Below are 13,180 nucleotides of genomic sequence, written 5' to 3' on the forward strand. Positions count from 1 at the left end.
ACCCACCCCTCAACCTGTGCTCTCAACTAAAGGGGTACATTTTCCAGTACCCCTTGTAGCTAGGTATAGTCTTATGACTAGGTTTTAGCCAATGGGATATGAGTGAAAATGAAAAGTGCAACTTTTGTTTCACGTCCTTAAAAATGAAGTTGCTTACTCTCCATGCTTTTTGCTTCTCTATGGGAAAAGACAGTGATCCAGCTTCAACCATGAGACAAGAATAATATCTTAAGGGACACTGGGACCACATGACGGGAGGATACTGGATCTCTGGACTGGGCAAAACGTTACATGAGAAATAAATGAACATCTACCTTATTTAATACACAAAAGCTAGACACTTTTGTCTAATATGTCAGGCTCGAAATCAAGTTGGAATTTAAGACTCCCATCATTCAAGATTTGAGGCACTTCCATATAAAAGTCCTAGAAATGAGGACAGGTATGAAAGAAAACTGAAGGTATTTAACACAATTAGTGTAGGTATAAAGACTTATTGTGGACACTGACACAATCCAGATAGCTCTGCAGCAAAGCACCAGAGAGGTCAGGCTGGCCTTAGCCCCAAAGCTGAGCCACCTCCTCTCTCCTCCATACCCCTGCACTCAGGGAGAGAGTGAGGACTCTGGCCATCTTCCCAGGATGCCAGGATGGCTGGGACCACTGCACCAAAGATGTGCTAGGAGGGAAAGATGGGTCCTGGCAACTAGCTAAGAGCAGGAGGGGCTGCACTTATTGGAAGGGAGTCTGGAGGACTGTGGCCTTTCTGTGGCCAGTTGAGACAAAACAGTAACAGCAGGGCCAGGTGTGGCCTAGAAGAGCCCCAGCCCTGGTGTGGCTGCCCCAACCCAGACAAAGGGGGAGACGTTTCCTCAGGGAGGCAAAGCTTTTATTACCTGATAATCCCTAGTGTGGTGCCAGAGACAGCTCTGGTCCTTTACTCCCACAGTGGATGTGGGCTGTGGGAGGAGGTGTGAATGGGGAGGGATTATTTACAGAGCAGGAAGGGAATAGCGTTCTGAATGGGGCACTGGGACAACCAATTTCCTCAAGACCTCTGAGAACTTTGTGCTTTTTTCTTAGTTGATGCCAAACTACCTGGAAAGGGTTTTGTGTTTCTTCTTCAGGAAAAGATGTATAAACCAAAGAACAATAAAGCCTAATTTCCAGGCAGAGGATTTCACGATATCAATCCAAACATCACACTATTTAATTCCCCAATAAAACATTGGAAAAAGGACTATCAGTGCTAACACATTTACATATAAAATCTCCACCTAATAAGTAATAGAAGCCTATGTACCAATTTCTAAAACAGTTATAAGATATATACACAATTTTGGGTATATTAACAAAACAGAATATTACAAAATATTAAAGGCAATTCTCCTGTTCACGTTCTTATCACCTCTTACTTGAAGTTGGCATAATCTGAGAATGCGTCAATATATTCCTGCACCACCTTGTAGCAGAATTCATACTGTTCCTGGAGAATTAAGGTGGAGAAAAAGCCAGGGTTACTGAAGAGAATATATGCAGTTCCTAACAGGCCCATTTTTAAAAAAATGGAAAACAGAGAAAATGAATGTTTTAGACTTCCACCTGAGCCCTGATCTAACTGCCAGAATTCTGACAGCATTACCCTTTTGGAGTGAGTGCCACTAATATTCTACAGATGGAGGTGACCAGAAAGAAGGATGATGATCTTAGGCCTGCAGAGGTGCTGGCTTAGTAGAGCAGCTGGGGAGATGGCTCTGTGTGGCCCATATCTCATTGTGGCTTTAAGGCGCCTCATCAACCCAAACCTTTTAAAATTTACTGTCTTTCTCCTTCAGACAGTTCTAGCTCCATGGGGTTCAGGAACCCTTTTGGATGTCTGTCCCTATACTCAGTGGATACTGGTCAGACTGTCAGGAGTCAGATCTCTTAAGTGGGAGCCTAAGCAGAAGAGAGGAGGCGCTCCTGACTCTTCCCCACTCCAAGACTCATGGAGAAATGCAGACAAGCCTGTGGGGCACATTGCACCCACTTCTAGCCTTCACAGAGGTCACTTACATCTCTTACTGGTGTTAGCGCTGCTCTCACTGACTCTCAAGGCTTATTCTGTCTGGAGCACACTGGGAGGGATAGGTCTGTAGTTACACAGGCTTCTGACAACCATGGGTCCCTTGGAAGAGCATCCCCTGAGCTGGCCCTGACTGAGAAGGGCTGCAGAAGTTGTGGTGGCATGGACAAATATGCGGGCAGCATACCAGTGTCTGGACCATGTGTGGCCTCTGCAGCCGCAGGCTCTTGACAGTCTGGAAGACATCCAGAATTCCCTCTGCTTTCACCCGTTCCAGGACTGTGCTTAGAGCACAGAAGGTTCCTGTCCGTCCTGCCCCTGCACTGTAATAGAGCAGACATACTTAATACACCTGCTATAGCCCCCTCTATGCTGACAGGTGAGGGACAGTGGCAATGACAAGATAAAGGCTGAGGCTGGAGGTCCTGGGAAGACCTGCTCCTCTCCACATAAGCCCCACACTTACAGCTCTGGGAAGGCAGGTGCACTCCTGCCGCCCTTCCTGCATAGCCCACTTTGTTTATTGGGAGACTTGCCCATGGGACAGTGGTGAAAAATCTTGAAACCCCACTCCCACCCATCCCCCAAGCACTGAGGCTTTGCTGTCTACCTACAAACATGCCTGGGTTGCCCTGACCTGCTGCTCACTTATGTTATCAAGTTCTAGCCCTCTCTTTCCTTTTCCTGACAAACCCTGGCCCTCTATACTGTGTGTGTGTGCATGCTGATTCTTTTCCTTACCTCTCATTTTATTCCTAAATCCCAGGAATCTAGACTCTGACCATGACATTATCCACCCAGTTCAACATCATCAAGTAGCCATCAGATCACATTGGGCCTTATAAACTGTTATTAGATTCTAAGTTAAGGAGTGGTATGGTCTGGCTGAAGTTTTAAAAGAACATCTCAACATACAGATTGCTGTGTTGAGAACAGGAAGAAGGGTGGAAGCAGGGAAAGCAGTGAGGCCAGTAAAATTACTCGGGAGAGGAGATGGTGGACTGGACAAAAGGGTCGTGGTGGAGGGAGTGAGAAACACTTGATTCTGAAATTGTTTTGTATGTAGAGCAAGGTACAGCATTAGATGTGCATATGTAAGAAAAAAGAACAAGAAGGCTCAAAGGCTTCTCACCTAAGTGGTGACTAAAATGCCACTTACTGATTTGGTGAAGGTTGTGGGAACAGTACAGTAGGCTTGGAAAGAAGGATCAGGAGCTCTGATTTAAACTCTTTAAACTGAAATACCCATGTAGAAATGCTGAGTAGGTAACTGAATATAAAATCTGGAGAGGTTGAACTGGTACTTAAGATTTGGAAGTTGATATTAAAGCCAGGAGTCTAAATGGGCTCATAGGCAGAGTGACTGTCAGCTGACAGAGAAGAGGTGCAAGGACTGGGCCTTGGACCACAGATGGGGAGGAATCAGCAAAGAAGACAGTGAAGGAATAGCCAATGAGCACAAAAACCAGGGGAGAAGCTATGCTGAAGGCATTCCACAGAGAAATGAGCGATCAAATGTCTAATACTGATGAAGGTCAAGGGTAATGAGACTGAGAAGTGATCACTGGACTCAGCCCTCACAGGGGTAGCTGCAATGGAGTGTGAGTGTGTGTGTTTAACAGGAATAGGCTCAAGAGAGAATGGGAGGAGAGGAACTGCGGAGTTATTATGAACAAATCTTTTGAGAATCTTTACCATAAGGAAAACAAAAAAAAGAGTAAGCTGGAGGAAAACTGGAGGCAAGTTTGGTTTTTAAAATATTAACAAGGGAGAAGTTATAGCATTTGTATGAAGATGACAGTTATCCAGGTAGTTATTCAGAGGAAAACTTGATCATATAGGATACTGAAGTCACGTCCTTGAAAAGACAAAAGGGGACAGAATTGTTATCCAAGTAGAGGACAGAGGTGCTGACAGGTTCTAGTGTAGTCCACAAGATCCCTGCCTCCTGGTGTTCATGCCCTTGTATGATTTCCCCTCTCCTGAGTTTGGGGGGGACCTGTGATATGCTTCTGAACAGAAATAGCGAGGGCATGCATACAATTTCACAAATATGATGACATTACATGAGATCATAATGCCTGCGTTGCACGGAGATGCTCTTTCCTTTGCTGGCTTAGAAGAAGCAAGCAACTTCACTGGGCAAGTCCACGTGACAAGGAACTTCAAACAAGAGGCCCTTGGTCCAGCAGCCTCGAGAACTTAATGCTACCAACAACCAAGTCAGCTTGGTAGCGGATCCTTCCTCATTTCAGCCTCAGTGAACCACAGCCCTGGCCAACACCCTGACTGCAGTCTTGTGAACCCTGAAGCACAGGACTCAGTTGAGATGTGTTCACAGACTCCTGAGCACAGATATTGTGAGATAAATGTGTTGTTTTCAGATGCTAAGTTTGTGGTAATATTATTACACAACAATAGATGATTAATGTAGCTGACAGAGGTCAGACAACTCACTGACTGAACAGGAGGGCTGCGGGGTCCATAGTACCAGTACACGTAGATGGAGAGCTGTGGTAGAGGGACCACGTGGAAGTTCTCTGTTTCTCTTTTCTCAGTAAAATAGAAAATATGGTCATCTCTTAAATATGAGGATGAAAGAGGTGTTAGAGGTTTGAGAGGAGGTATGAAATAATCACCTAGGTCCTAGATTTTAGGACAAAGGTGACAAGTTTTTCTCTCAAGGGCCAGAAAGGATATATTTTAGGTTTTGCTGAGAAGAGACAAAATAGTTATAACTGCACAATTGTGACTTGTTATGTGCCAAGCAGAAGTATGAGGTGAGTAGAGAGCCACTATGGTCTGGAGCATAAGAACAGACACAGCCAATAAATAAACACATGAACAGATAAACATGAGTTCCAATAAAACTTGAATTTTCTGTAATTTTCACGTCATGAAATATTCTTATTTTGATTTTTGAAAAACCATTCACAAATGTAAAATAATTCCAAGCTTGTAGGCTCACACAAAACAGATGGCAGGCCAGACTGGGCGTTCGACCCTAGTTAGATTAGCCCTGGTCTAGAAGAGGAGGAGATGCAGAAGGACTGCAGCACAGCACCAAGAGCCAACCACAAGGTCAGAGGTCAGAAATGTAAAATGAGGCCTGTAACACGGTGCTTTTCGTCAGCCACATTCAACTGTATGGTGCAGGTGCAGGGTAGCTAGAGAATCTGCAGTGTCCCAAAAGGGGGTGATCAAGGGAAGGAGGAGCATGGGAGATAAAAAAGTGTAGGCAACAAGTGTTTAATTGGGTAGGCCTAGGAATCCTTTTAATTTTGCCAATCTGATGGGCAGGAGCCATGTTTCATAGCTGTCATTCTCATTTCTCATGTTACTAGTAAGGTCTACCATCTTTCCATGTTTACTGTCTATTAGTATTAGTTGATGTACTTTGCTGTCTTTTCTTTTTCTTGACTCCTTAAAATTATTTATGTTTATATAATTAATTAGTATAGTGCAAATTTCGAAAAGGTCCAAAAACAATGACAAGTCTCCTTCCTACTCCATTTCTTTGCCCTTCAAGTTTCCACCTGGGAAACAGGCAATATCATCAGGTCTTTGTGTGTCCTTCCAGAGATATTTTATGCATATATGAACATAAATATATACATATTCTTTCCTATCTCCTGCTGATTTTCTCACCAAACAACTCTCGATCAGTGGTCCCCAACCTTTTTGGCACCAGGGACTGGTACTCCTATGAGAATCTAATGCCTGATGATCTGAGGTAGAGCTGAGGTGGTGATGCTAGCTCTGGGGAGCAGCTGCAAACACAGATGAAGCTTCGCTTATTCCCCTGCCACTCACCTCCTGCTGTGCAGCCCAGTTAGTAACAGGCTACAGACTAGTACCTGTCCCAGGCTCAGGCACTGGGAACCACTGCTCTAGGGGTTCCACACCAGTCTATAAAAAGATTCCTCATTAAGTTTTTGCAGTGCTGTAGTATAAGATATATCAGGGCTACTGAATCAGTCCCCTATTAATATATGTTTATATTATTTACAACTTTTTACTATTAGAAGTACTTCAACCCTTGTAATTATTTCGTTTAGGTCACTTGAAGAACATTTATTGGATATATTCCTATAAGTTCCTTTGCTCGTTTTTCTGTTTTCAAAACCAATTCAAAGGAAGATCTATATCGATCTATATCTATCTATCTATCTATCTATCTATCTATCTATCTATCTATCTATCATCCATCCATCCATCCATCCATCCATCCATCCATCCATCCATCCATCCATCACCTACAGCACCTGGTATTCCTAGGTGGTCTCCCATCCAAGTACTAACCAGGCCCGACTCTGCTTAACTTCTGATTTCAGATGAGATTGGGCGTGTTGAGGGTGGCATGGCCACAGACCATAGGAAGTTTTAATATACTTTTCCTTCCCTTTTAAAAGAAATATTTTTTCCTAATTATAAACACAATACAAGCTTATATAAAAAAGTAAATATTTTTTCTAAAATACAATCTCGAACAATATGCTACAAACAAAATTCACCTTCCTCCCCACCAATGAGACCCCTTACCTTCATCTTTCTTCTGTCAGTGACACAACAATTGCCAGCAACCCTGTCTCAAACCTGGGAGACACCCTTGACTCCTCTTTCACAACTACATTCTTAGTCTTGTTAATTTTTCTTTAAACTGTCTTTAGTATTTGCTTTTTTCTCTTTCCTGTGTTTCTTAAGAAGGCCAGGTTCCTCAGCACTGAATGTGCGAACTTCAAACACTAAGATCGTCTCTTATCATCTGGCCTTGTCCCGGTCATCAAACTTGATTCCATGTGCTCACCAACATCCTGCTCTTGTTCGCCTTCCCTCACTTTCTGACACATGCTCAACATTGCCTCCCCGTGTCTGCTTCTCATTACTTTCTCTCTCTCCGTTCTGAGGGCTGGGGCGAGCGGTACCTGCAGTGCACCGTGATGGGGTGGTTCCCTGACTGCTGCTGCTGCTTCTGCACGGCTGCGATGATGTTGATCATGCCCTTTCCGTCGCTGGGGATGCCCACTTCAGGCCAGCCATGGAAGTGGAACTGCCGGATCTGTCGGCTCTTGTTCTCCTTTGGAGAAAGGGGGATCAGAGAAGCAGGGGCACCCTGGTTTTCCCTGTGGGAGAAGCCCCACCAGCCTTCTTACCCTGGTATTGGTGACCAGGAGGTCTCTCACAGTGTAGCTCTCACACTCCTCTTCCTTCTTCAGCTCCACTGTGATGTCTCCATAGGACACTAGTCCATCTGAGGGCCAGTACTGGGCACACTTCTCCTGGAACAAATGGGAGAGTATAAGGGGCTCAGAATATCATATATGGTAGAAACAGGGCTGCTCCATGGGCTACTTGCCCCCCTCTCAATACAACTACCTCTTAACCGACACACACTTCATCTCCAAGGTACTGAAAATTCAGTGGGTCATTCGTTACTTAACATGACTCTAATTAACTTCTGATCCTCATCAGGACATCTATATTTAACAACTTAATCCCACTATCAGAGATAATCACTTAACCTTTTGTTATTTATTTATAGTCTAACTTGCAATACTGACAGGGTCTCTGACCATCACCTCACAGCTGCATCCAACTCTCAATAGCAGGGTGGAGGGAGTGGAGGAGTGAATGTCTTTGTTCCAGTCCCCTTTTTTCCCCTCTCTTGGGTAGTCCTACATTTTATAGCTGTTTACATAGGTCAGACTGCTAATCCAGAAAAAGTGAACTCAATTACATTCCTCCCACTAGCCATGGTGCTTCACCACAGCTCAGTCCACAGCATCCCTTCATCCTTTTTATGTCTTTAATCTGCAACGGCACCTTAAAGTTGCTAGCACTTGCATTTCTCTCCCTGCCAGTAAGTAGAAGATGGTTTACTGTCTGTCTGTGCTTGGACTGGGCTCAGTCCCTTCTATAGCTTCTTGTAGGGGCTGCCTCTCTCCACCTTTGTATTCCCAGCACCTTGCACACTGCCTGCCTATGGTACGCTCTCAGTAGCTCATAAATGAATTTTTCCAATGTTTGCAAAACAAGCCAGTGTATAAATATACAAATAAAACAAAATACAGTCATACTGTCCATTTCTTTAGATCATTTTGGAGATCTTAGATACTTTGTTACTAGTAATTTAAAAACCCTCAGCCATAAATGTACTCTGTATGTTCGTAATAAAAGATTTGGGAAAATTAAGTAGAAAAAGAAAAATCCCTGATAGTCTCTCAGTCCAAATAAAATCACTATTAAAAGTCCAGTTAATGACCTTTCTTGCTCTTCATATGTATGATCATTCATTATCCCCTTTATACGTAACATTGAGCTCATTTTAAAACAAAGAATTATTAAATTGGTGGATCAAGGAAATGCCAGAGACCAAGGCTTTTCTACGTGTGTCCACTAAGAGCCCTGGGATGCTTGAGAGGTTAGGACTCTGAGCCTCCTCTTCAACAGAACAGTTAAAAAAATTCTACTTAAGGCTCACCTTAAATAGATTATATTGGTTTTTAGGACACTGGTCGGTGGAATGAGTTTTGCTACCATAGTTCCATCCCAACACTGCCTTTACATACTTATCACCCAAGACTGAAGACTGGGGTTTTAAAACCATTAGAACTGTTAAGATCCAAATGGGCTTGAGAGCAACACAGTATATGAGATAGAATCGCACAATGACAAGAAAAAAAAATTAAGCTGACGTTCAAACAACACAAGCTTGAACTACGTAGGTCCACTTATATGTAGATTTTTTCCCAAAAAATATATAGTCAGACCTCTGTATCCATAAGTTTTGCATCCGTAGATTCAAACAACCATGATCTGTGGTTGGGAATCTGTAGGGGTTCCTGGAACCAATCCCTTATGGCAGCAAGAGATGACTGAAGTTTTTGGAGAGTCGAAAGTTATACATATAGTTTTTCAATTGTGTGGCGGATCAGCCCCCCTAAACCGAGTGTTCAAGGGTCAACTGTACTATGGTCCCACACCTAATGGCTTTCAGATATTTTAGATCTTAGTTTAGGCAGAGAGGCATCACAGAGAAGAAAAGGGGCAGATTGGATGCAGGGCTGGGGAACTATCGAGAGAGTCCCTCTTAAAACTGGGCAGGGAAAAAAAACTGGGCAGGGAAAAAAAACTGGACAGGGTGTTGGTCAACACTGAAAGCAAATGGGAGGCTGGCTCTGGCCAACTAATGGGGACAACTACCCAAGGTGATTACATATGGTCAGAACCAACAAGCGGTTAGGTCAGTGCTGTATAGAGAGTTTCAAAGTGACACAGTTACTGTAAGGAAGCAGGTATGATGTGCTGAGAGAAAACAAGCATGGTAAACTTATGGGGTTAGGATTTAAGGGTTGATAAAGAGAAGCCGCAGAAGATGATTATAGATTTTAGAATGATGGCAGGAATTTATCCTGAAGGATACAGGTTTTATTTAATTCAGCTCTCCATGTGGGTAGAGCAACACAAAGAGAGGAAGCAAGCTGGACTTAAACAAAACAAACTATTTGAGAGAAAAAAGGAATAAGAGAGGGAAATGGTACTCCAGAGGTATCTCCCATGGCTGTGGGATGAGAGATGGCAGAAAGAGCTGTTACTGAAGTAGTGCCAATTCAGAAGGCTGAGTTAAGCTCCTGGAAGGCAAGGTTTTGGGAAAGGCGGCACAGGTTTTGGAATATACAACAAGAGCAACTTCAGTTTAGAGATCTATTGAGGTGACTTTCCTCTAGGCTAAAAGGCAGAGACCCCCTTCCTTAAGAAGGAGAACAACAGAAAAATAAAAATCACTGATAGTCTGAGTCTGAGGAATCTAGAGGAATCCACTGCAGAGGCAAGCAGTGGCTGTACCTACTGTGGCCCAGGGCTAAAAATGCCTTGGGACCTGCTGAGGATGGAGAGCCCTGCCCTGCCTTGGGAAGGTGGGAAGAGAGGGTACGTACAAAGCTAGGCTGGGGGAGGCTATATTCAGGAGAGAAGTAGAAGGGTGTGAACTGTCTGGGAACCGAAGGGAGGCTCAGCACTGTTCTCCCAATCCCGAGAGAGGCTACTGATTGCTTAAACACCAACTGGCTGGACAATATTGCTTGGAAATGGCTCTTTGGGCAGCTTAAGTCAAAGAAAAGGTCCAAACATGCCTTCTTAGACATCCTCCCCTTCTCTTCATGTGGTCTCAGTCTCCCGTAGCACAGGATCTTTCTGAGCTCACCTGACCTCTCTCCTCCAGTTCTGTTAGCATCACGATAGAGCAGGATTTCCATTCCCAGATCATTCGCCAGAAGTCCTCAATTGTGTGGAGAAGAGGACCCTGACTGGCGATGTAGGAGTCCTTCTGCCGGTAGCCCTGTGCAGGCCAGGTCAAGGTAGGAGTGAGGTGGTTTAAATAGGGAGGGGCTAGTGGAGAAGACAGGCCACTAGGAAGGGACAGGGGCTGCTTGAAGGCAAACCTATCCCAGGTAGAGCTCCCCTTTGCCCAAGGACCAAACCTTGTCTCATAAGCTGGTCTTTTTCTATGAGGATGAGGGAAGGGGGTTGGAGTTGGGAATGAAAGGAGCAAGACTGGGAAATATCAGAGGTTTTCAGCCTTTGGCTGTGGTTTATGATGGGAACTTTTTCCTCCAGCACTATTACTCTGGTGCATGCACCCCATGCTTACCCTATCTTCAGCACTATGGGGCCTGACAGATCTAGTGCTATGAGTAGGTATCAGTTCTGAATTGATGACTGACTCAAAGATAGCCCTCTCAAGCACTGTGGGGATGGGAGGAAGTGACACTGCAGGCCCAGCTGAATCTCCATGAAGGGTGAGGGTGTTGGGGGCTCCGGGGACACAGACAGCACTTACATCAATGAAGGATGCATTCACGTAGTCTGTGTTCTCCTCACCCCTCTTAACTGGAATGATCACTCTGTTGAACTCATCTGTAGGAAGGACAGCAGTTTGTGGCTCTCCAATATTACTTGTCTTCTCCTCTCTCTCTTTCCATCTTTCCTCCCAACCCCAGGACCTAGGCAGATAAAATCCCAGCTGGGAAATAACGTGCCTATTTCTAGCCCAGGAGGGAGAATTCCTTTGGCCTTCATGCTTTTATTTCCAGAAGCCACTGAAGAACTGAGAGCAACAAGCAATGATTGTCTCTGAGCTGATTAACTAGTACCTGAGAAGTGGAAGGGATGAAGCAAAGGCAGGTGGGGAGAATGAGGCACTAAGGCTTTCGGGTGCGGGGAGGGCTCTTACATGGAATGATCTGTAAAACCCGGTTCTTCTTCATGTTGGCTGGAAGGTTTCCAGTCCGCATCTTGTCATTCTGGATTTTGATTGATGTTAATTTCTGAATTGGGATGGGGAGGGGAAACATTACTACCAGTAACTGAACTTGACAAGATTACGCCTGTCACTGGACCAGCATCTCCAGGCCACTCTGGCTGCATACAGCTCCTCACCAGAGCCCTGACCTCCATTTCCACATGTCCTTATAGGAACACTGTTTCTTCTGTCTTTAAACTCAGTGAGCAAGCCAAAAGAGTGTTTGGGAAACTGCCTTCTGGGCTCCTGTGGACCCTTCTGAGATTCCCATAAGTTAGAACTTTATGATTCTAGAGCAAGGATCCTAGCCTCATAGGAGAGTGTGCCCACTCTTCCCTCTCCCTGATCCACCCCCAGAGGCTGTCTTAGACTCTTTAGAAAATCTTATTCAAATGTACACCCTCCCTTCTCCAATTCTTAGGCCCCTTCTCAATTCTTGCTACTCGAAGTGTAGCCTATAAACCAGCATCTTCAGCCTCATCTTGTTAGAAATGCAGGTTTTCGGGCCTTAACTCAAACCTGCTAAATCAGAACCTGCATCTCAACAGGACCCTGAGGTAATTAAATCAGGTACTCACTACAGTCTGAGAAGAACAGCTTTTAAGAATGTGGTCTTCCCCACCCCAAACCAGAATCTCTTGCCTCTGGAGCACTTTGGGGAGACTATGAAATACTCCCCAGATGTGTTGAGGACCACTGTCTAATGTCATACAGCAGGGGTCAGCAATCTATGGCCCATAGGCCAAATTTGGCCTGCTGCCTGAGAAGCTTTATGGAAATGTAGCCACACTCGCTTTGTTAAGGTAGTGTCTATGGCTGCTTTTGTGCTACAACAGCAGTGTTAAGTAGTTGTAACAGAGACTGTATAGCACACAAAACCTACTATCTGGTCCTTTAGAGAAAATGTTTGCTCTTGCTGTACATTATAATCACCAGGGGTTGGGGGAGAGAAACTGGGGGACTTAATAAAAATGCCATTGCCTGCCACCTGCCCCTACCCAAACACAACCCAAGTGATTCTAAGGTACAGGATGGGTTGAGAATGACTAGGGTATGAGTAAAGGGTCAGAGACCCATCTCCTTAACTATCCACGTGCCTCGCAGGGGGATTCACCATTTGTTGGTAAATCCACAAGGAATCAAGCATCTCAGATCGTTCGATCTGAAAGAGGTGATTCAGCTCCAACTCACCTTAAACTCCTCTTCTAATCCATTGTTGCTGGTCCCTGGGATTTTGTTGTATATTTTCTGCAGGTGTGTTTCTAGGGAGGTCACTTCCAGTTCTGTATCTCCGTAGAGATAATGCTCCAGAAGAGCTTGGTATATGAAGACATACTGCATCTGAAATGTGGAGGGTGCCCAAGTTTCTAGTTACACACAGCAAGGTCCCTGTGGTGCCAGACTACTCCGTCCTACCCCCCATTTCCATTCAGTCCACTTCTCTTGATCCTAGTGGGGATATAATGATTTGCTCTTGTCTCAGTTCAGTGAGACAAGACTTGAAATGCATGAGTACCTCTGGGGGTGCTTAACATGTGAGAGAGGGTCCTTCTCCGGCACCTTACTGGAGTAGAAGCCTGGAGAGGACCAATCCAACGCCTACTCATTCTGAGAGCACAGATTCAACAATCTGAGGGGGCTGCCAAGAATCTGGTGACACAAAAAACCAGTGCCAGTCTGCCTCCAGTGCTGTACCCTTTGAACCCTGTGCCCAAACCACAGAGCTGATTTCAACTCCTGCTCCTGCACATGGCTGAGTTGCATCAGAACTCTATAGCACTGGTTGTCTCAGGTGCTTGCATGCCTGCTTCCTT

At 44.7% G+C, this 13,180-nt stretch overlaps 1 protein-coding gene and 1 pseudogene across 9 annotated transcripts in view; both read right to left on the bottom strand.

Annotated features, from left to right (window-relative positions):
* Nucleotides 1–872: 872 nt before the first annotated feature.
* Nucleotides 873–13,180, bottom strand: part of PTPRA (protein tyrosine phosphatase receptor type A) — a 114,745-nt gene continuing 102,437 nt past the window's right edge. For 8 of the 9 annotated variants that reach the window (XM_039863887.1, XM_039863892.1, XM_039863889.1 and 5 more), the window contains 8 exons: nt 12,558–12,707; nt 11,298–11,391; nt 10,905–10,981; nt 10,269–10,403; nt 7,219–7,344; nt 6,991–7,142; nt 2,253–2,388; nt 873–1,486 (listed from right to left, as the gene is read on the bottom strand). In XM_039863887.1, coding sequence (XP_039719821.1) covers nt 1,412–1,486; nt 2,253–2,388; nt 6,991–7,142; nt 7,219–7,344; nt 10,269–10,403; nt 10,905–10,981; nt 11,298–11,391; nt 12,558–12,707 — 945 coding nt within the window. In that variant the 3' untranslated portion in view covers nt 873–1,411. The remainder of the gene's footprint in view (nt 1,487–2,252; nt 2,389–6,990; nt 7,143–7,218; nt 7,345–10,268; nt 10,404–10,904; nt 10,982–11,297; nt 11,392–12,557; nt 12,708–13,180) is intronic. The other variant, XM_039863886.1, reaches the window with a different exon arrangement.
* On the bottom strand, nt 6,319–6,437 carry LOC120604121 (uncharacterized; annotated as a pseudogene).

Source organism: Pteropus medius, unplaced genomic scaffold, assembly GCF_902729225.1.
Source record: "Pteropus medius unplaced genomic scaffold, Ma_sr-lr_union100, whole genome shotgun sequence".
Taxonomy (NCBI): domain Eukaryota; kingdom Metazoa; phylum Chordata; class Mammalia; order Chiroptera; family Pteropodidae; genus Pteropus; species Pteropus medius.